General features: G+C 33.9%; 1 protein-coding gene across 3 annotated transcripts in view; it reads right to left on the bottom strand.

Annotated features, from left to right (window-relative positions):
* Window positions 1-221: 221 nt before the first annotated feature.
* LOC135217527 (probable aminopeptidase NPEPL1) overlaps window positions 222-23,750 on the bottom strand; it is a 143,372-nt gene continuing 119,843 nt past the window's right edge. For all 3 annotated transcript variants that reach the window (XM_064253503.1, XM_064253495.1, XM_064253510.1), the window contains exons 7-11: window positions 13,677-13,855; window positions 11,891-12,027; window positions 10,848-11,011; window positions 8,663-8,773; window positions 222-2,477 (exon numbers count right to left, since the gene is read on the bottom strand). In XM_064253503.1, coding sequence (XP_064109573.1) covers window positions 2,322-2,477; window positions 8,663-8,773; window positions 10,848-11,011; window positions 11,891-12,027; window positions 13,677-13,855 — 747 coding nt within the window. In that variant the 3' untranslated portion in view covers window positions 222-2,321. The remainder of the gene's footprint in view (window positions 2,478-8,662; window positions 8,774-10,847; window positions 11,012-11,890; window positions 12,028-13,676; window positions 13,856-23,750) is intronic.

Here is a 23,750-nt window from a genome sequence, read left to right as displayed (position 1 = left end):
TAGCTTATTTGCATATATTTCAAGTGCAATTTAATACAGGCATGCTTTCTTTAATAATACAAGGAAATATGCTTTCTTTAATAATACAATGAAGAAATAATTTTGTTTATGAACTGAAGTAGGCATATAAAAGTAAGGGTAGTGTGTCCCACAGTAGAGGGAGGGACAATAAATAAGGGAAGTGTGTCCCACAGTAGAGGGAGTGACAATAAATAACATAATTCTGTCTTTGACTTTATTTTCTTTTGCTAGTGGTTACCTTGCAATTCATTAGCATTTCTTTTCTCAAAGCAACATTTATATTTAACAATATATACTGAAAATTAGGCATCAGGAAATCATGTAATAAGAAACCGAATGCAACATGCATTGAATTAATTAAATACTGAATTTACATAATACTGGTAATCCTCAGTACTACTAACATTAAACATGGGCGAGTTAATGTCTTGACTCAAAAATCCAACCATGCAACTTATAATTACCCTGCGAAATGGATAGCTTCGCATCAGTTGAATATTACAACAGTATTGCATGTTCTAAAGGTTGTTGAGATGCAAATAAAATTTTTTTTACTAAAAATACTTTATTTTATCAAATTCAAATTAACTATAACTTAAGAATTATAGCAAACTTGTATTTTTATTTATAACTTGGTAACCAAGTTACGTCAATATTTAGATAAGTACGCAAATAAATTTTTATCTACATCTTGCTAATGCTAAAAAATTAAAGAAAAAAAAATTTTTTTTGTAAAAAGAAATAATAAGATGAAGGCACCTATTGGATGAGGTACAGCTTTTTAAGTTGTCACTGAATAATGCACATGTGCACACAGACATTAATGAGACTTAATGGTACTCAATGCAACCTGAGGCATTCCTGCTTTTGAAAATATAAGAGAAAGATTTTGGAATATGAATAGATTAAAAATTCAGATCATTAAATTAAAATAAGTAAGCCATACAAACTCAAGATCGAATACAACTTCATTAGACTAATTAGAAATTAGAAGAATTTAATAATCTTACACTAGAAATTCATTACAAAAATAGTAATTAATACATTTTTCTATTATGTGCCTCTATAAAGATAGACTTGACAGGTATTACTTATTTTTTTTTTATCTTGACTTCTACCTTTCTTGATGTGACTATGGTTCTGTTCTAAAACTTCTAAAACATACCTGGGTACACTTTTAATCCAAGAACCTAATATTAAAATGAACCAAAATTTCTTAAGACAGGCTGGTTTGGAAGTCATTTTCAATATTTAATTATAATTTCAAAAACAGGCAATAGTCATAAACTTACAAAAGTGTCACACAACACCAGGGGTTCATAAATGAAAATTAATTATGAGCAAATTTTCAATGGCCTGGTTAAGTACAACTCCTAAGTATGGTCCACCTTAGTCCTAAACAAAAGTGCCTCAGCTGTGTGTGGAACCTTAATAATTAATAATGGTACTATCAAGATTGCACCAAAATCTGACCCAAATTAAATTAGAAATATGGTTATGTAATTTATGGCTGCCTGTGTTTATAACTTTATAGTATATAATATATTAGCATCCCAGTATCATGATTAACACTGTATATAATATATTAGCATCCCAGTATCATGATTAACACTATCATTATGGCATATATATCCCCAGTCCACATTCACATGCAAATCAAATAGAATAAAAACAAAAAATACACATGTACAGTATGACTATGCGAGGATGGGTAACCTTTGTAACTTGTACAAAACGATACAATACGATGCCACTATAATGATGTTTCAACAATCAGTCTTCTTCAAAGGACTGACTAGTATGTGATTCTAAAGGAAGGCCTAAAAATCCAAGAATTGAATAATAAAAATGAAATCAAGCATCAAAGGACTTGAAAAAAGAAAAAAGTGAGGGATGGAGGGGTAAGATAGTGTTTTGAAGAAAATTAACATACTAGAAACTTCAGTGAAATTGAAACTTTACAAGTTATTGGCAATGTCCCACTAGGACTTGAAAAGCACCAAGGAGTAGTTTTTTCATGTCTAACATATTACATATAATATACATAGGAGAGGTATTTGAACAATGCATATAGTGACTTCATATTGTATTTGAAATTACAGTATAGATTTACTTTACAGGTACATGCTATGTCAAATGAACATATGAGTCTGAGCATAAGAACCCTATTGAACATCATCCACAGAACTCTTGAAATGAGTGTAGTACCATAAATACATCCTGGTCATATTTCAACTTTAAAATAAGATATGCCCCCTTTGAAACTTTATTTTTGAGCTACTAATATTACAGACATATTACTAGGATAACCTCATCTTTTTTGATGCCTTGCAGTCATTTTCACAGTCTCCATTTTCTGCTGATACAGGAGCTAAGTTGCGGAATATTCTACTTCGAGAGTGGTGTCCAAAAAGCGTTGGTAAGAGTGCAACACCATAACCAGTTGCACGTTCTCCCTGAAAGATGAACATCAAGTAAGATAATGGCAAGTATTTATGTTATTATGAGGAGAATATCAAAGTACTGCATATTATTACTTTTAGGTATACTATCCTTCCTCTTCATAAATATATGTCCTTGAATATGAAACCTGGTTTGGTTGTTGAAGCCTGGTAAAGAGGTAGTTACAGGCGAGTCATGGGTAGCACCCTCTCTCCTTGCTGTAAATCCTTACTTTTGCTTTGGTTGCCACTGTGGGTAGATTTACCTTTAGTTTCTTTTCATAGACATAAGTATACTCTTTCACTGGTTGATTATGTGCCATTTCTTTGTAACTACCATTATGGTCATGAATTGATGCAGTCCTCTGACATGAACATTATCCCATGCTGTCCACAAGTTTGGTTTGTTCCAAATTCTGGTCCCTGGTTGCCTTGTCAGCATCATAAAAGGAAATATTCTCACATATCAAAAGGCACAATCAGTTCTCAGTTCTCAAACCCAGTTGCCTGCTCGGTACTGCTTATAGACATTATTCTCTAGTACCAGTACCATCCACAAGTTTGGTTTGCTCCAGTACTGATTACAGACTAGGTAAATAAATACTATCAAAACAAGGGGAATTTCTTAGTCTGCATAAAAACTGCTTGTTATTTTGAAGATTGTACTTGCTGACTTAAATTCTAGAGAATAACAGGAGTTTGTTTTCCTCTGATTGGTTGCTCCTTAGATATAAACTTTGCATTATTCAGAAATACAGATCTCTCACACCTCAATGGAACGTCCGAGAATCAAACTTGGTGGTACGCCAACACCATACTGACTACCACGACACTGAAGCGCCTCTCATACATTATTGAAGCTGTCCTGTTTCTTTTTTCAAAATGGGGAAACATTGGGAATCTACAATACGAGTTAAATACTGTACAGTACTTAACTATTTAAATAATTATTGAAAAAATACAAAATTATTAATGCAATCAACAGTGATAAAATATTCCCTTGTGTATGTATAAGTTACAATGATTTACTAATTTTCAAAGTTTAATATTAATGTAAACATTAATATATTAGTTATTTCACTTACAGAATCTGTTTATACTGTATTCATTGTTATATACATGAAAGAAAAATATTGTTCTGACACTTGTATGCTTACATTCTGAGAATCAGCCGACTGAGGATCACTACTACTGAAAGAATTAGGAAAATAATTTTGTTGTTGCTAAAAGAAATTAATGTATAATGGAATTACTTTTCATTTTGTACATGAAAGTAATTCACATTAGAGAGAGAGAGAGATAAACTGGTGTTCATAATACAAACTAAGTCTCAGCACTAGACTAGACTTGACTTGACAGACTGGGGAGGCGACTATAAGTAACCTTGTATTGTTTACTATGAAATTCGGATTTTAAATATTTTTACAGTAATTAAGAGATGAAACATCACGTGATAAAATACTCTTGTGCACTGTTAAATGATGTGTGATAATCATAATCAACTAACTTGTAATGAAGTACAGTTCAGTACATCAGAGACAGAATATGGCAACACATACCTACACTAATAACAATTACAAATGTTGGGACAATCTGTTTTTTTTATACATATGAAAATGATAATAATAGATCAACATAAATTATTCCCTAAGTGAAATAACATTTAACTGATATTTTGCTGTTTTTTTCATTAAAGGATATGTATGCTGAGAGAGAAACAGGTGTTTACGTACTATCAGTAAGAAAAATAACATACAGTTTTCTACAATTTTCGGACACATATTGCTCAATAATGCCACACCTGCAAACTCTAGAAAGGGGCTGACTTCAAAATTGTGTTTGTTGCTTTCAAGATTTCCAAAAGATTCTGTAGAAGTCCAATAATCATTTATACTTGAATGTATTAACAGGCTCTATACTATTCGTTAATGTTGGTATGGTAATGTCAGTTCAGAGTCGAACATCGATCATCCTTCTTTAAAAACTACCATGAAATCTTACTCGTAAGTGATGTTTGACACTAAAATTATGTAAAATTTGTGTGTAATTGGAATCAGATCCTAAATAATGAGAGAAAATATTTTAAAATTTGAGTAATACTGGTGGAAATCGTGAGGAACAATAAAGTAATAAATGCAAAATTACAGGCCTATCTATAGAGAGACTTAATTCACTTTATTTACTTTGAGAGATTGGTGACTATTTTTTTCAAATGTTTTAGAAGTTTTCTTTGGGAGATTGAGTGATATATATTTTCAAAGTATGTTTTAGAAGTAGATAGAGATATAATTATAGTATTGGTGATGGACTTGTGATGGGGAAAGGCAGAAGAAAGAGCGGTGCAGATACCTGGGAAACGGTGATATGGCTGACAAGATCATGCTGCTCTATGCTAAAAAAAATTTGAAAGGACCATAGTATTCAAGTTAATTCTCTAAAAAAATTCATGCCCTAATCAGGATTTAATTCAACAGTTGCAGTAACCTTCAAAGACTGTAAAAAGACATATTAAATCTCAACCAAAGGCTACTGTCACTCTTGTTCTCTTGATATAGTCTGTACTTTTGAAAATTGGTTATATCCACAAATCAATCACGAAGAAAGCTGTGTTAAGTAAAAATATTTATTACCACAAGTACTCGATATCTACTACACAGGCAATTAAAGTTTCATATCAAGCAAAAAATGCTAGTTTGGGAGATCTTTCAGCCTCATGGCAAAGTAATGCAATTGTGTAGGCTAACTACAAACTGCTTGTAATGGGAGCATAACCAGAAAATCTTTGAGCTGACAGGCTACTTTAACCTTGATGACGATTTCTTTTTAATTGCACTAGCTTTGTAAACAGCAACTAGCATTCACTCCATGTCAACGTCAAAATAATCAGTAAAAGCCGTTACGCAAGCCAGTATCCAGTGACTTGTGCTCTCCTGCTCGAAGTTCTTGGGCTCCTCCTCACATCATAGAAAACACTTGCAGATTCAACTAGATTTGCTCAACCTACCTTAGCCGTGGCAAAACTGACTGCCATTGACATCAGCTAACTTTAAATGCTTTGGAAGACAGACAAATTTGCAAACTAAAATTATTATAATCACCACTTATGATGATGCAATAATATTCCAGTTCATGAAGGAAAAAGAGTAAATATTGTCGTCGTGATATGTTGTACTATAATCAGAAATTCACATATCTTCCAGATCTCTATGAACGAATCCATTTGAGAAATTCGAACTACTTCGGACATACCGTATATACTTGCATAACACGCGATCAACATTTCATGCGACCCACAACTTTTCACCCTCAAAAAATGATTTTATTATGTATCACGTATCATGCAAGTTAAATTTACGAGACCAAAATTTACCAATATGCTAACCTCTCTTCCTCCTCTTCATCTATTCCATTTTTTAGTTAGGCTAACCCCTTTTCCTCCATCTCTTAATCTATCCCATCTTCTAGTTAAGTTTAAAAAAGTAAAAGAGAATGCAAAAAGTATTGGTAGTAATGATATACTTGTTTGGAAAATGCATACAGCCAGAAACAGCTGATTTGCTGTGAACAACCAATCTGAAAAAACAGCCGTTTTGCTTGCATTTCAACCATCATACAATAGTAAAAAATTACGTTACAAATGACGTTAATGAGAATAGGACAGATATTTTTACATTACAGGTAGTAGTCGGCTTACTAACGTAATTCGTTATGAACAACCAGTCATAAATCGATTTGGACGTAAGTCGGCCCACGTTAATTTACCATAAGAATATTATACTAGCGTAGCCTACACTATGGTAATCTGTACATTCTTTACATATAGGGTAGCCTAGCCTACATTACATAGCATACTTTATACATATATGGCATACTAATTATTAATTTCAGCTAATTCTCTAGGTTCAATGCACAATAACTTATGATGATTCAGTACCAAGAGAAATTGAATAACATTTAACAAGTTAGCCTCGCCTATACGATGATGATATCGTGGTACATATATCGTGTATATACGAATACAGTACTTTAATAAATAAAGCCAATTTTGGAGTTTCAATGCATTCTGACTATGACATATCGGCGAAAAAAAATACACACGAAACTGGAATCAGATTCTAACCGACATCGGCATACCTAATTGAGCAATGTCAGGCTGCTGACGGCTACGTATATTTAGGACATAAATAAACAATGAATGTGCATATTTTCCGATTCTTTTAAAAAGTTATACATTACAGTATCCAATAATATTGTATGTATTCTCATATTATTGTATCATAACATACTAACAAAACGGTCAGTGTTTTGTTTGGAAATCACTGATGACGGATAAGAGTTTATTTCTCCGTATTTAACTAATTTCGGAGTGAATTGCCTTTTCTAGTTAGCATAAAATATCTAGATACTCTACTTATTTGAGACAAAGTAATTTGTCATTATACAACGTGTTTTTAAGTCAAAATATGAATTCAATATGTCTCGTGAACTAAAGTATTTTTTTTGGTAACAGATTGCATTGTGGGCAGGTTTATTGTGTAAAAATATTACGCGATTCCGTTCGCTAATTTCACTTCATTTCATAGCAGTAGGATCTTTACCGTTAAGTTACTTATCTTTTATCGGCGTGAAAACAACAGTAAAATGTGTTCTTTCAAGACCTGAAATTTTGATTAAAATCATTCTCTCTCAATTTTATACACGGTTGTTTGATGGCATAAGTTTACTGGAGTTATAGCCTTGTTGCCGATGTACGATAATAGTATTATAGCCTTACTCGCTATGGATAAAAGATTGGCAAGGGCATATACTGCTAAACTTAATCTGTGAGTTTTAGCTGAAATTTAGGAAAGAATGTTGATACGCTAACGACTATTATCGTACATCAGCAACGTGGATGAAACTTTCGCAAACTTCGTGGCCATGAAAAGTACACATTTTACTGTTTTCACTCCAATAAAAGATAAATACGCAAATCTCATAGTATTCTGATGAGATAAAGTGAAAATATTGAACGGAATGTTGATTTTTGTTTACACAATAAACATACCCTCAGCGCCATCTACTAACGAAATAACTAAATTTTGTTCACAAGCGATACGTTTTCAAGTGATATTTCCACTTGAAAACACCTTGTATAATGTAAAATAACCTTGTCTCATATAAATAGAGTATCTTGAGATTCATTTGCGCTAACTAGAGGAAAGAAAGTCGCTCTGATTTGAGTTCAACACAGCAAAACAAACTTACTTCGCAATCGCCCTCAGCTGATTTCCAAAAACAAAACATTGATTGCTGTTTGTATTTTATAATACAAGCAAATAGTAATATGAAAATACATATTATATTATTGGATGCAGTGAAGTAAAACAAAACTTTAAAATATCCATGGAAAAGATGCATATCTATTACGTATGTTTGTATTTTATCATATGATACTAATATATGATTACTACATACTCGAATTTTGTATCTCATGTAAGATGCGACCCCCTTAAAATTAGCTCCAAAATTAGGGCTTCAAAAGTCGCATGATACGTGAGTATATACGGTATATCATGTTTTTAAATATCTGAATAGTTTTGTTTTGCAGTTTTAACTTGATATGATATAATTTGCAATGCACTTTCATATTGTAGAGTAAATTTAATTAGATCATGTTTTTACTGTAAAAAGATGGGAAATTCGATGAATGAAATCTAATCAAAACTGTATCTTCACTTTCCTTGGTGATTGCACATTGTAAGCAGTTTTGAGATTTTGCAGGATTTTAATGTGGCATTTTATTGATATTTTACAGTTTACATTAATATTTAAAAATTAGTAAAAAAAAAAAAAAATTTTATTATAAAAATGTATTATTAATGAAAATAAAATCAAAACAGTAATTAGTGAATATTGCTATGAAAAAATTTGCGAATTTAGCAAATTTTCCACAATATATTTGGAGATAAGGGCTACATAAAAAACCGTGATTAACTGAAGCTACGATTGCTGATCCACTGTATTTGCTTATGGAGTGTATTTGAGACTTTGTGTCTTTGAGGGTTGAATTCATGAAAATGACATACAACTTGTTTCCCTGCTACTGGGACTTTCAGTCTATGCGCAGGTACTGCATCATGTGTAATTTCCAAGATCCATGGGTCAAATGTCAAAACTATTCTACAATCCTAAACTCCAACACAATCTTGTATACTTACACAATGAACTGGATAGGCCATATCAACATGAATCCAGTTACCAGGAAAATCAAATCCTAGATGAGCAGCTATGAAAAGCCCGGCACAGCTTGAAGTTGCATTGGAACGGTCCTGAAAGTAAATCTGTATTAAGGATAAAGTATAAAACATTCATGATTTAAAGAAAACAGAAAACTTCTAATGCCAACTCTTTCATACAAAAATATTTCTAAAGCAAATGAAGTTAGAGAAATGCACTTATGTATTCACTTTCTTGTAAAAGGACCCAAAATATAATGGGGATGGAATGGAAGTAAATGGTTTTTAAACAGGATAAATACCTCTCTCTCTATAGAAACACCACCTGAGAGTATAAAAGTTGCCATTAGTGAATTTATGGGCAACAGAAGTAATGGCACCACTTTCCCGCCTGATTCTCCCAAAATCAATGGTGTGTAATATTGTTACTCACCATGAGTCACTGGCGTCCACCCAAAACCTGTTATTGCTACATTGCTACTCGGTGAATCTATCCACTAAGGGTTAAACAAACACTTTTGCAGGGTTTTGCAGTTTCTGGAGGATTCACAAATGTTTGTGCTATTGTGAAGAAGTCGTGTATGGTAGTTATACTCTGTTTTTTCCATCTGTCCATCCACCTGTGGTGTTTTCACATGGTAACACTGCGTCCAGGGCTTTTAAATAGTTACGCTATGTGTAAGTTTTAGGTAAATAAAAGGATATCTGGGCGTACATTTGCAACTGAAAAGTGTTTTAATAATTTACATGCAAATTACACCGTTAATATTCGAAATAGGATATTATTTCAAGCTTGGGACGCAGTGTTACCATACGCAAACACCACAGGCAAATGGACAGATGGAAAAAAATAGAGTATAGTTAGGTTCCAATGAAGAGTTCATGCTATTGTGAATCTGCACAACTCAAATCGTGTAAGGTCGGGTATTACTGTAGTCTTACAGCCTTCCAAACAAAAACGAATACTAGATGAACTAGCATCTAATATCTTGAATTGAAATAATCACTACCCTAACCAAGAAGATAATAATCAGCTGATGAAAGAAAGCCACAACAACAAATTTCAAATATACTTCAAGTATCGGCCAACAAAACATCCGAAAAACCCGATGAAGTCACTGCAGAAAATTCCCGATGTTGATTGGAAGCCAGCAAATAACGAACGAGGCTCTTTGCTATTTTGTTTCCCTGAACAAAAGAAGCTCCGCAGCGTGAATTTCTAATTTTAAGCTGCTGTAGGTTAGGGAACCATAGCTATGTATAATTACAGTGGACCCCCCATTCATGTTCTCCAGATTCGTGGACTCTCACACTCGTGGACTTCTCTCTGGAACATTTTTCCACATTATTTGCAGAAAATTTGCCTATATGCAGTATTTTTCTATGAGAAATAACCACCATTCCCCCCCCCATAAAATGCACTTTTCGGGATAAACTTAAAACACACCAGGTATGAATATTTTTAGTGGGGTTTTCTTGAGTTTTAACTAACAAAATAGGAGTTTTTAAGTATTTTTTATAGGGGTACCAACTATTTGTGGGGGGGGGGGGGGTTTGTCTGGTATGCATCTCCAGTGAATACAGGGGACCACTGTACTTGGTAAGTCACACATACAAAAATATAATTTTTCCTGTGTCCTCTATAGTGGAAGACCATAGTACTGGAAGGGGATTGGGATAAATTATCTGTCAATGCAGATGTTTACTGAACTTCTTGCCACATACAACTAAGTAATGTGTGTTTTGAAAACAAGCAAAGAGTAGCAATTGCAATGTCCTGCAAACATGCTAATTACTACAGGAAATGTGAAAACTAAATTCTAGTATGATAAATGTATCAAGCCCATTTGCTATTTCTTTGCCTATTAACCTACTCTCTTCTTGAAATTAAGTCTACTTCACTTATTTCTTTTTAATTCATTTACTTATCAGTTCTTGAATTAATGGTATCAACACTCTTGCTAACATACTAAAATTCTTTTCTAAAATTAGACATTTCCTTTCCAATTATTCAAACTTATAAGTTTACGATGGGAAAAGTTCCCAAGTAGCTATCCAATGCTAACTTATTATCCTGATACATTTAATTTTCTTTACATGAAATGAAAAACAACCCAATATCAATTTTGTTGTGTAATGAAATTGATCCAATAAACTGATTACTAACTGCAACTGAGTTCTTCATGTCTGCAACAGCTGAGGCAAATTCTGCAAAGTGAAGTTCTGGTGAGTATGGAAGTGGATGGACAAGATCGCCTGAGATTTGACCTGCACTGATAATGGCTTCTTCCCAATCTTGGCTATTTGTTAACACTGCTCCATGGAACTTCCCTGAAAAATTGAAAAGTTAGTAACGATAAGTAAACTGCTAGGTAAGTTTACACAATCTTACCAAATAGTGTTCAAAACAAAAGCCTTCATTATCTAGAGCATATTTCCAATTACGGAATATGTATTCACTTACAATTCTCAGTTTTGAATTCAATGTAAAATACGCCTTTGGGATACACACACAATTAAATATGTATTTAGTAAATATAAAATCACAACATAAATAATTAGAAGACACAATTAAATATGTATTTAGTCAATATAAAATTGCAACATAAATAATTAAAGGTCTAGTAAGCAGAATTTGGCACTTTACAATTTTTTTCTGAACTGACTTTTCTTTTATTGCTTTATGTTTTAGTGCCATTATACCATGCTACTGACCCACATATGCATAACTAATTAAGGTGATTTCTATTTTTCCCTATTATTCTTAACAAAACAACCATAATATCTAGAATGGCAAAACTAAGCAATGTTACTGGAGCTTTTGTAGGATCATTACATAGTCGTAGATGAGGAAAAAACTCAAATAAAAAACACAACTTTATTGCATATATAACATTTGTTTGAAAAACAGATACAAGTTCACAGTAACTACCGATCATTTTAATTTATTACCTGATTATTTATACATTTTTTTGGCATATTCTAAGCTTTTAGCTTCTTAGGTTTAGATGTAAGAATCATATATTAAGCTATAGTAGCAACTGCTAACATAGGCTAGGCTTCTTGCCAGAATCAAACCGCAACATTACAAGGGACATATGCTAAAGTCCTAATATAAATTGAAAAGCGTCGCAAACTTGGAATGTTGTAAGCCGCTGACTGCCTGTACAACAGAAAGTCTCTCAAGTAATATAAAATTGATAAACTTACCAGTGGCTGTTCCTTGAGCACCAGTTAAAGTTGCCAAGTCCAGAATTGTTGTGCAATGCAGATCTTTTGCTGCATATGCTACACCATCACTTAAGACTAATCGACCCTCTGCATCTGTATTGTTTATTTCTACAGTTCTGAAAATTCAACATACTGTTTACTTCTCTTTAAGGGATACAAGAAAAACAATGTACAGGGGTACCTTGACCTATGAGTGAAGTAATGTAAGAGTTTTCTGAGATATGAATTGTCACTCGGTCGATTTTTTGCTTTGTTACATGAGCTCAAGATGCTGCTGCTACTTAAATGGTGGAGTGATGAAAATTAAGATAGGCAAAGAAGAAAAAGTAAATATGCATCTCTTCCATGAATCTTTTAAAAAGTTCTACATTACTTCACTATATCCAATAATAATGTATGTATTCTCATACTGTATTATAAAATACTACTAACCTAGCGGTCAATGTTTTGGTTTTGAAATCAGCTAATGGCAAATACAAGTTTGTTTTGCCAAATTTAACTAAATTCTGAGAGAATTTTCTTGCTTCTAGTTAACATAAACGAATATCTAGATACTTGACTTTTAAGAGACAAGGGTTTTTTTCGTTATACGTGTTGTCAAGTCAAAATATGACTTGAATATGACTCTTGATTGTGGTCTAAATTATTTTTTTCATTAACAGGTTATGTTGGTGGCATGTTTATTGAGTAAAAAAAATTTCTTGATTCTGATCGCTATTTTCACGATATTTATCTTTTATCTATCTTTTATGGGCGTAAAAACAACAGTAAAATGTGTTCTTTCAAGCCCAGTGACTGATTGAAATTATTTTCTCTCAATTTTATCTACAGTTGTGTTTAATGGCATAAGTTTACGGGAGTTTTATCCTTGCTGCCAATGCACGATGAACAGTATTCTCAGCTTCCGCTACAATTTGGTTTAAATTTAATGTACATTTCTTTGTTGATCTTTGATATACCTATAGCAAATAAAGTTATTACATAAAAATATCTTAGTTCTATTGTACATAGTGTCATTTATAACATAACTACGGTAACTGTTTACTATCGTACGATGGTTGAAATGCAAGCCAAATGGATGTTTTCAATATCCACACTGTATGAAACCTCATTATATCTTTACATACTCTTTCTATTATGTTTTTATACAATATATATTTAGAAATGTATTTTCCTTATTTAATAACCTGAAACATAAAAATATGGGTTGGCATTTTGAGGGTTGGAACAGATTAAAGGGATTTCAAGTATTTTCAATGGGGAAAATTGGTTTGACGTGCAAGCAAATTGAGCTATGAGCTCAGCCATGAAGTTAATTAAACTCGTACATCACGGTACCACCGTACGTAGTTTCATTATTTTTTTAATCTGTCAAAATATCTGATGACATTTTTTTATATTCTCAAATGACTAATAGATATACAAAGGAATGCTTCAAAATAATTTATTATGCATAATAAAGTAAACCTACACATATACAGAAGCTATATTTTATCTTTTTGTTACCTCAATTTATCTTCTCTTGCTTTAGAATTCTAAAAAAAACTTTAAAATGCACTTATTGCAGCTATTACATTAAAACAAATATATATATACTGTACATTCTGTATTTTTCTATATGAAGAAACTCAAAAGCCATCTGCAAATCCAAGCTGAAGTCAAATCTCGGTTTATGAAAATCTTACACGGAAATATTTGATACAATGGTTGACTTGACACCAAAATAAAATATTAACAAAACAAAAAAATGTTAAGGGTTCTGTACCTTCCTGAATAAAGCGTATGAATATCGTCTGGCTTTGTTGCAGTGGGTCCTACTGCATTTTCTGCTAGACAGAAAATGGCATGGAGGTTCTGAGTAAACCCCGCCTGAACAGCCAGATAGAATGCTCCTAATATTGCAGCTGCACCACCGCAATCTCTTTTCATTCCAGGCATGCTAGTCTGAAGTAATCAAAACATTATTTCCCATGGATAACAAAGCTCTTATGGTAAAACTTGCATAACTTAGCAAAAATGTTTAGTATATCTTAACAAATACCATCTCTAATGAGTGACAATCACCTAGAAGGCCCTCAGGTTTGTACCTTACTAGACTAGAGTATATATTTTTATCTCTCTCTCTCTCTCTCTCTCTCTAATTGTAAAATAATTAATGCTTAGGGAACAGATGTGGGAGTTATGAAAGCCACAGCTTACAAAAGGAAGTATGAGTTATATGTTGTGGTATAAAATAATGGTTACTGTCATGTAAATTGGAACTGCCATCTTCAATTAATATAATTTTATATTGGCTTGTTTTATGCCAATCATTGTTTGTTTCTTCACCTCAAAAGTTATTATGCAGTTACAAACCATCATTTATCCAGCATAAAGAACTTTAATACTTCAGATGAGTAGCTGAGAGAATTTTGTAACATATACTCCATTGTGAAAACAAAAGAGGCTGTCAAGGCAATGAGAGCTCCAAACAAGATGACTCCACTTTTTCTTTAGAAAGGATATACTACAAAGACAGTATATGTAATGAAAGCATGAGAATTTCACAGGCTGTTTTGCAGTAGTATATAGTACTAGTTTTGATGATAATGTTGTGAAAGATAGAAAAATATGTTTACATTATGAGAACTTATGGAACGCACATTTCAAAAGATGCGAGACAGTAAACTAGAAAAGAGAGACCTTGAAATTAGCATCACCAAGTACATGGGAGTGAAACAATTTATGAAAAAATGTTCCCATAGGTTAGCAGTAAAATTCAAGGGTAAGGCATAAGATTAGTTATGTCAAGATTTGTGGACAAAAGAGCGCAAAAGGAGGATTTTGAGGCAAACCAAATCAGGAAACAAAATAACCCACATAAGCAAATCAGGAGAGCAGATAGAAAAGTGCTTAGGAAAGAAATGGAAAGCAAGTTTTGAAAAATTACTTAATGAGAATAAAATCAATCATAAAGGGCGGTAAAGTCCAAATTTTGGAACTGTTAACGAGGTAAAGAGAAGAGAAGCAAAGGAAGCTCTAAGAATGATGAGTGATAAAGCTGCCAGGCCATATGGCACACATGTTGAAGCAAAAAGACACTAGGCAAGGAGGGACTTGATGTACTGAGAACTGATGAAGAGATTATAGAGTAAAATAGATGCTACTGCAATAAAGGTTCTTAAAAGAGATACAAGATAGCAAAGGTGCTGAACATAAGAATTAAAGTAATGGCCCCTACTCTGAAAATATATGATAGAATTACAGATAAAGACCGGGACAGGAAGTTGAAACCAGAGACACTGACTAGGCTTTATGAAGTGGTTTGGTACACTTCATATGGTTTTTATCAACCTACTCATAAAAACAATATGAGTAACTCGTGGAATGTATAGATATAGAGAAATCACCATGAGATGTCCTGTAGGCATGACTAGCAGCTTTCAAGTCAAGTTAGGACTGCAACAGGAATAGGCTCTGAGCCCTTTGGTGTATGTTCTATACTGTTAACATTTAGGCAGCAGAACTATAAAGGTGGAAATATGCATTAAAAAGTAGAGGGATCAAGATAAATTGATCAAGACTGAATATATGACAGTTGGGATGGGCAATGACCAGCTTGCTACTATTAAACTGGGAAAAGTGAATGTCAAGTAAGTGTATAAGTATCTGAGCTAATTAATAAATGCAGAGGATGACAAGGATAACGTTAACCATAAAATTCAATCTAGATGGACTAATAGAAGAGGGTTTCATGCATACCCTGAAACAAGACAATCCCTATTTGGCTGAAGGGCAAGGTATATAAAGTGGTGGTATGACCTGCTGTATGGACTGGAAGTGGCACCACTGAAAAACTGAACAAAGTGAGTAGATGTTGCATTCAAGTGGATTAGTGGAGTGATGAGAAATGACTAGACAAAAAATTAATATGTCTGGGATTATTAACATCCACTGAAATGTCAGAGAAATCCCTTGAGTCAAGAATGAAATGGCCTTGGTACCTTATGAAGAGGAGAGAAAATGAGCATTATACTGCAGTAACCAGGGAAAGGAAATGAAAGTGAAAACAGTGAAGACATGCAACACAATGGAATTAACAAAGGGATGACAAGATAAAAACAACAAAGGGATGACACAATATAAAAATGCCTCAAAAAGGTTAATTTAAAAGTGACCTCAAATAGGAATTACAGTGAGAGGATGATTTCCATACAACTATTTTGGGAAAACCAGGATAAAAATAGAAAAGTCAATAAAACATGAATAAAAGTGTCAAAATATAAATTTACATAATAAAATTTATTATTTGGATACTTACCTACTGTTAAAGTTAGCTATATATCCGCGCCGATTAGGAGAGTTGGCATTCAAACAAAAAATCAAATGGCTGCCCGGATGACTGTATAGTTTACCTATTCTCCACCAGGTGTGTTTTGAATGTTTAAGCTTGTCAGAATTCTCCTTGAAAGCCCACTAAGTTCTGGGGAGGCTGGGTGGGTCTACTTTAACAGTAGGTAAGTAACCAAATAATAAATTTTATTATGAAAGTTTACATTATTTGTGATGAATCTTACCTACTGTTAAAGTTAGCCGATTCCCACTTTAAGAAGAGGACGGTGGGTAGTGCAGCAAGACAAAAATCCCCTCAGCCATTTGAGCTAAAGGTTTCTTGCATGCAACCAAAAACATTCTCACCTGATCTAGAATCCTTTCTGGATTTTACTACCACCAGAAGTTGGATTCCATTCTGAGAGCAAGGTTCTCTTACATGTGCAGCAAAGAGCAGCCTTGCGGAGAAAACAGCTTCAATTCGGCCAGAACGAAACAAGCAGTATGAGGGACCCCAGTGCCTGGGTCCAAAACCCCTATAAAAAGACACTCAAAATAAATACTTTTACAATGTAAAGGTTCACTCCTATACAAAATTTGTACCTTCATGCTCCCCAAAATATCAAAACCAGGGATTTAAACAAAAGAGCCCAAAGAATTGCTCTTTTTTTGGTTCAGGAAAAGACGACCCACCACTAGTAATGGATTAAGGGCTTTACTGTTTTCAAAGATGTTTCTGTATACTTAAGGTAGTGAGCAGGTAAAAACCAAATTGCACTTCTACTGCGCCACATCAATCCTATTCTGAAGCAACAAATTGCCTCAACAGGGCAGAGAAGTTTCCTCTTCTTCCCCACGAAGGAAGTTACATTGGAATTCTTAAAAGTCACTGTAAAACGTAGCCTTCACATCACCATTGCCTCTAAGGCAGAAAGATAAAATAGCGTTCCCTTTACAACAGCTTAAAGAAGGGTGATGGCAATAAATTTACTTATTTACTGCTGAGTGCTAAATAAAAGGTTTAGATCTGCATCTAAATTTCAGAGACTGATATAGAGATGAAGGGGCTTCAATCTCAACACCTGAAGGTGCTTATCCTCAGCAAGATCTAAAAGTACTTGATGCAATGCCGAGGAAAGTATTGAACGATAACTTTGGAAGTAGACAGGGAAAAGTCTTATTATCTCTAGACAGAAAACATTGGCATCTACAAAGTTTCTGGTGCTGAAAATTCCTCTAGAATGCCACCCTCAGCAATACACAGACCACTGCTTCTGACCCCAGACCACAGCTGTTTTCAACATCTCCAAGCAGTTAAGGAGATGCATAAGTTATGGAAGTGTATGGAATTGTGTATCGAGTTTATTTCCTATTTATGAAAGAATGAGACATCTACCAAGAGCATTAGGGCTCTACAGGAGACATTAAGCAATTCTTGAACTTGAAATTCCTCAATAGTATTTAGAGTAGATACGAGGGGCAGGCCTAGGAGTCTGAATTAGGCCAAATTTAAGGAAACATCCACTGCTCAAGCCTGAGGGCCATCAAAGAAGTAGTAATCGTTCAGGTGTTCCTGTTCACCTCCATGCTAGTAATTCTAAATGAGTGCTCCTTAAATACTGTCCTTCTATAGAATGATGATCAAACCAATATGTTGTTCATTTCACTCACAGCAGCAAACTTCCCACAAAGACTTGGTCTCTGATCAAGAATAAACCTGCTAAGCATCCTGATGTTCTTTCACTGCTCCGACATCTAAAAAGTTTTACCAGGTGTAGTGTTGACCATCTTATGTTGCATGAAAGTGTAATGACACTAGTTAAAACTCTTTGTGTTGCAAGACAAAGGAAAAGACCAAAACCTGGACTTATTTTTAAGGGGGCCGGCCGGAACCCCTATATATGGTGGTATAGGGCGAAAAATTCATGGAGCTTCATATGGCAATTGAGAATACGTATAAGAAATATTTCGTCAAAATTCCTCTTACTTTCGTAGTTACAGGGTAATTAGTTAACGTAACTCAATAAGCCTAAAACATTGATCCGTACAAGAAAATGCAATATTTCTTCTATTATCGTAAATTTTGATAATTATTGTCAAAGAAATTGGGAGAAATGGCATCTGTAGACATTCCCTGAGTCGAGAAGGAGACTTCAGGCTCAGCCACCAAGTCCAGTCCTGATTTAGTGCGATCAGAGACTTCAAGTAATCTACACGTTCCATTTCACCTCTGACATTCGCCTGCATTTTCGTATGTTTATGTATGTTTCGGCAAGAATTTCATCATGCCAATGAGGAAAAGACATGGAAAACATCTCGCTAACATACAAACGAAGAAAAATCGCTCAAGTATTATTACAGAATATCATAATATATGCGTAGTTAGTGAAGAGAGAGGGGAGGGTCGCGAAGTAAGGGTTGCTTAGTAACGCCCCCGTCTTGCTTGACAGCACACGTCACACTGTCCCCAAGGCTACGATCTTTGAGCAAAGAGATCTTCATTTATGATAAATAACAAAGTTTTGGTTTTTCAATACCCAAAATGGAATATGAAATTCGTAATAATCATGATTTATTAAATTGTCTTTGTAAAAAAAGAGTACGCCTTCGAGTTTCACCTCTTGACGTTCTCTTGCATTTACGTTTGTTTATCTTTGTTTCGGGCACGAATTTCATCATGCCAAAGAGGAAAATACAAGGAAAACATCTCGCTAACATACAGAAGAAGAAAATTCGCTGTAATAAGCCGAGTTAGTGAAGGGGGGGGAGAGAATTGCGTAGGAAGCAGTGCCCCATCTTGCCTCAAGCAGTACCCCAGGCTGCGATATATGAGCAAAGGGATCATCATTTATGATTAAATTATGATAAATAAAATAGTTTTGGTTTATTAATACACAAAAAAGAAATATACATTCATAATAATCCTTATTTATTAACATTGTCTTTATAGAAATACGAAGGAAAACTTTGAACGCCCGTATCTCAAAACTATACTTATTGACCTTCAAAATCTATCTTCTCACTTAGTTTTAAAGCTATAACATTGGAATTTGGTATATAACTCAGAAAGACATTATAGAACAATCAAATAGAGCCCTTTTTTCCAATTTTTGTTTCATATTTTTTTATACATTTTTTTCTCCTGATTTATAGGGTTTATTTTTTTACCATATTGAAAAATTCATATCTAGCAAAAAAATAACTTTTAGAAAAAAACTCTCCATTCGATTGGAGGTCTACATCAGGTCTGTATATGGTAGTAATCCCAGGTCTTAATATTAAATATCAAGGGAGGAAATAGAATTTGAAAAATGGTTATTTTCGGGATAAATCGCCCTGGCGTCACAAAACCGAAGGTCAGAGGCGAAAATCATATGCGGTTTGGAGATGTCCCAAGTCACCTTATTAAATGTATGAATATCAAAGTCCTGTCCTTAAAAAAGGGCATTAGCCAGCTGGCCCCCTTAAGAACAAAATGGGCAATTCTTGGTTACAGAGTCCCTCCTACAGTCCTGGAGCCAAAGATGGTTCTGGATTACTTACAAATTTAATAAACATTATTTGTTATTTATAAGTTGTAATTATTATGCTGAAACTGTACATTAATTGAGCACGATTATCTGAAAAAATCCCCAGTGAGGCCATGTTTCCTAATAAGGAAAAGCCCTTACCATATAGGAAGTTTCCTTCAGGCCTAAAATTCTTCAAGAAGCACATGCCTAATCATCTTTGACCAAAAAGCACGCACAATTAAGTAACATCCCCACATCACTAGATAAGAATGGGTATATAGAGAATTAAAAATATAATGCATAGAAATTGGGCCAGAAGAAGCAACAGGTCCTTGGCCTTTACAATACTGTTGACAGTGTTGGCCAACTTGAATCACTGATTCAGTAGAAGTGTCTTGCTCCAAAAGTCAACACCATCCACCAATGGGCAACAAAGTCTCTGACAAAACTTATAGTGGTCTGCACACTAACCGAAACAAAGTGCACAGAACAGCAATACCTTCTTGTGAGTACATCTTGAAGGAACTTGCACGACTGAGGACATATTGGTAAGTGAAATACGTTCTGCATGTGTACCACTAGTCTGACTGTTCTTTGGAAAGGCACTAAAACCAGACTAGAAAACCAAAAAGTATGTGGGCAGACACTTCCTGTTATTCAGTCTCCAAATGTCCAAGAATATAGGTAAAATGCCGTTAACAGCAGGGGTTCCATTCCTGGGGGGCCTCTAACCGAAATCCAAGTCTACAGGCGTCACAACCCACCTTACGATTGCCCCCTGTAGCCAGTGTCACGGCCTGATATTTTGCCTTATATGTAATAACTCTCTAATGAAAATGAGGGATTTCATTTGCCTAATCATTTTCTATGGTCTGCCTGGTAGTATACATACAAATTTTCAATGTCAGATTCAATTTACTTAATGGTAAGTATCGTTGCTTAAACGCTGCAGCCATAAACAACTGAACGATAACAGTTGTTTTGCTACAACAACCGAACCGAATCTGATAACTTTTCTTGCATTTCAGCCATCATATGATAGTAAAAAATTACTGTAGTTGTGTTACAAATGGTGTTAAGTAGAACAGGATTTAAATATACTTGCATTATACCTTTATTTGGTATGAAGAAAATTTTGGCAAGGAAATATAGTACTACTAAATTTAAGCTGAAGCTGAGAAAACAAAATGATCACACTGCTAATGACTTTAAATTATCGTGCATCAGCAACATGGATGCAACTCTACCGCAAATAATAGTGGAGAAAAATGTTAATAAAAAATACTGGCATTGAAAGAACACATTTTACTGTTGTTTTCATGCTGATAACAGATAAATACATAAATATCTTACTATTATAAAAAAGGATGAAAATAACGAATGTGATAATTTTTTTTACACAAAATACCATGCTCCCAACACCATAAATTAACTAAAAAAAATAACAATCGAGTTCACAGCAAGACGTACATATGTAAGTCATATTTCAACTTAACCCTTAAACGCCGAAGCGGTAAATAAAAAAATGACTCCCGTGTGCCGGAGGGGTTTGAGAGTGAGCGCGTAAGCGGAAAAAATATTTTTTTCAAAAAATCACAGCGCGCTTAGTTTTCAAGATTAAGAGTTCATTTTTGGCTCCTTTTTTTGTCATTGCTTGAAGTTTAGTATGCAACCATCAGAAATGAAAAAAATTATCATTATCATATATAAATAATGCAATATATGATAGCGCAAAAACGAAATTTCATATATAATTGTATTCAAATCGCGCTGTGCGCCAAACGGTTAGAGGTAACAAGTTACTTTTTTTTTTTTTGTAATGTGCACTAAATTGCGATCATTTTGATATATAACACATTGTAAAACGATAAAAGCAACACAGAGAAAATATTATCACAAAATGATGCATGAATTCGTAGCGCTCGGATGTAAAAAAATAATTTTTAAAAAAATTCACCATAAATCGAAATATTGTTATAGAGACTTGCAATTTGTTTCAAAATGAAGGAAAATGATTGAATATTACGATACTGTAAGAGTTTTAGCTTACAAATGCAGTTTTCGACCATTTCGAACGAGTTAAAGTTGATCGAATGTCGAATTTTTGTTTAAAATTTTTTTTATATGCAAATAAAAAAAAAATGAGAAATGCTACAACCTTCCAATAATTTTTGTTATATTGTGCAGGTTTTTGCGCACCTTTTCATATATAAAAGGTGTTCTAGAGACTTGCAATATGTTTTAAATTGAAGATAAATGATTGAATATTACTAGACTGTAAGATTTTTATGTTATAAATGCGTTTTTTTTTACCATTTCGGTTGAGTCAAAGTTGACCTTGACCGTTTGTAGTTTTTTCGTACTTATCGTACTTTATATGCAAATATTTCAAAAATGATAAATGCTACAACCTTCCAATAGTGTTTATATTGTGCACGTTTTTGCGCACATTTCCATATATAAACCTCTAAAAAAAACGTAATATGAAAAGGCACAAATATTAGGAGAATGTGACCTACGCGTTTCCGAGATTTTCGGCCGAGAATCGTTGCGCGGACGGAATAAAAATATTTTTTTCAAATATTCACCATAAATCGAGATATTGTTCTAGAGACTTGCAATATGTTTTAAATTAAAGATAAATGATTGAATATTACTAGACTGTAAGATTTTTATGTTATAAATGCGTTTTTTGACCTTTTCGGTTGAGTCAAAGTTGACCGATCGTAGTTTTTTTCGTACTTATCGTACTTTATATGCAAATATTTCAAAAATGAGAAAATGCTACAACCTTCCCAATATTTTTTGTTATATTGTGCATGTTTTTTGCACACATTTCCATATATAAACCTTTAAAAAAAGCGTAATATGAAAAGGCTCAAATATTAGGAGAATGTGACCTACGCGTTTCAGAGATTTTCGGCCGAGAATCGGCACGCGGAGTGGAAAAAAATATTTTTTTTCAAAAATTCACCATAAATCGAGATATTGTTCTAGAGACTTGCAATTTGTTTTAAAATGAAGATAAATGATTGAATATTACTAGACTGTAAGATTTTTATGTTATAAATGCGTTTTTTTGACCTTTTCGGTTGAGTCAAAGTTGACTGATCGTAGTTTTTTTTTCTTGTACTTATCGTACTTCATATTGCCAAATAGTTTCAAAATGATAAATGCTACACAACCTTCCAATATTTTTTTGTTATATTTGTGCATGTTTTTTTGCGCACATTTCCATAATATAAACCTTTTAAAAAAAAAGCGTAATATGAACAAAATGCTCACATATTAGGAGAATGTGAAACCTACGCGTTTTCAGAGATTTTCGCCGAGAATCGTTGCGCGGAGGGGAAAAAAATATTTTTTTCAAAAATTCACCATAAATCGAGATATGTTCTAGAGACTTTGCATATGTTTTAAAATGAGATAAAAAATGATTGAAATACCTACTTACTGATAAGATTTTTATGTTATAAATGCGTTTTCTGGGCTCAGTTCGTGTCGCTGTGCGAAATATCCTTTAATCCATTATTTCTAAGGTAAATGTACTAACACATACCAGAGAATAAATAAAATAAAGAAAAAGGTCAGTACTACTGACTCGCTCCACACCCTCCAAGAGGGTGTCGGTATGAACACATGGCGAGTGAGACCACTACCACGAACCGCTTGCCAATAGAAATCTCCCACTACAAAATCCCCACTAGAGGGGAGCCGACCCACAGAGTGGGCAGCAACTACTACTACTCCATCCCATGCTGCCGACTGCTGCGCTTCTGGTGGCCATCCTTTTCAGTTAGCGCACCGCGTATACACATGCCCTTTTTTGCTCTGTGTTTTTTGTGCCCCTATCTTGGATTTATTCGTCATGGAGCGTACAGCCATCGCAGCAGCTAAGTTAAGTAATCAGTTGTTATTGCTATTTGGTTTTTTCCGCCCTTGAGTCAGTATTTGCCGTTTTTTAGGTATAAATACGGGCTCTAGGTCGGAAGCATGGCAGCATGGTTCTGCCTCGT

Source organism: Macrobrachium nipponense, chromosome 19 (genome assembly GCF_015104395.2).
Source record: "Macrobrachium nipponense isolate FS-2020 chromosome 19, ASM1510439v2, whole genome shotgun sequence".
NCBI lineage: Eukaryota > Metazoa > Arthropoda > Malacostraca > Decapoda > Palaemonidae > Macrobrachium > Macrobrachium nipponense.
Note: the sequence above shows the minus strand (reverse complement) of the source record. Positions and strands in the feature narration are given on the sequence as shown.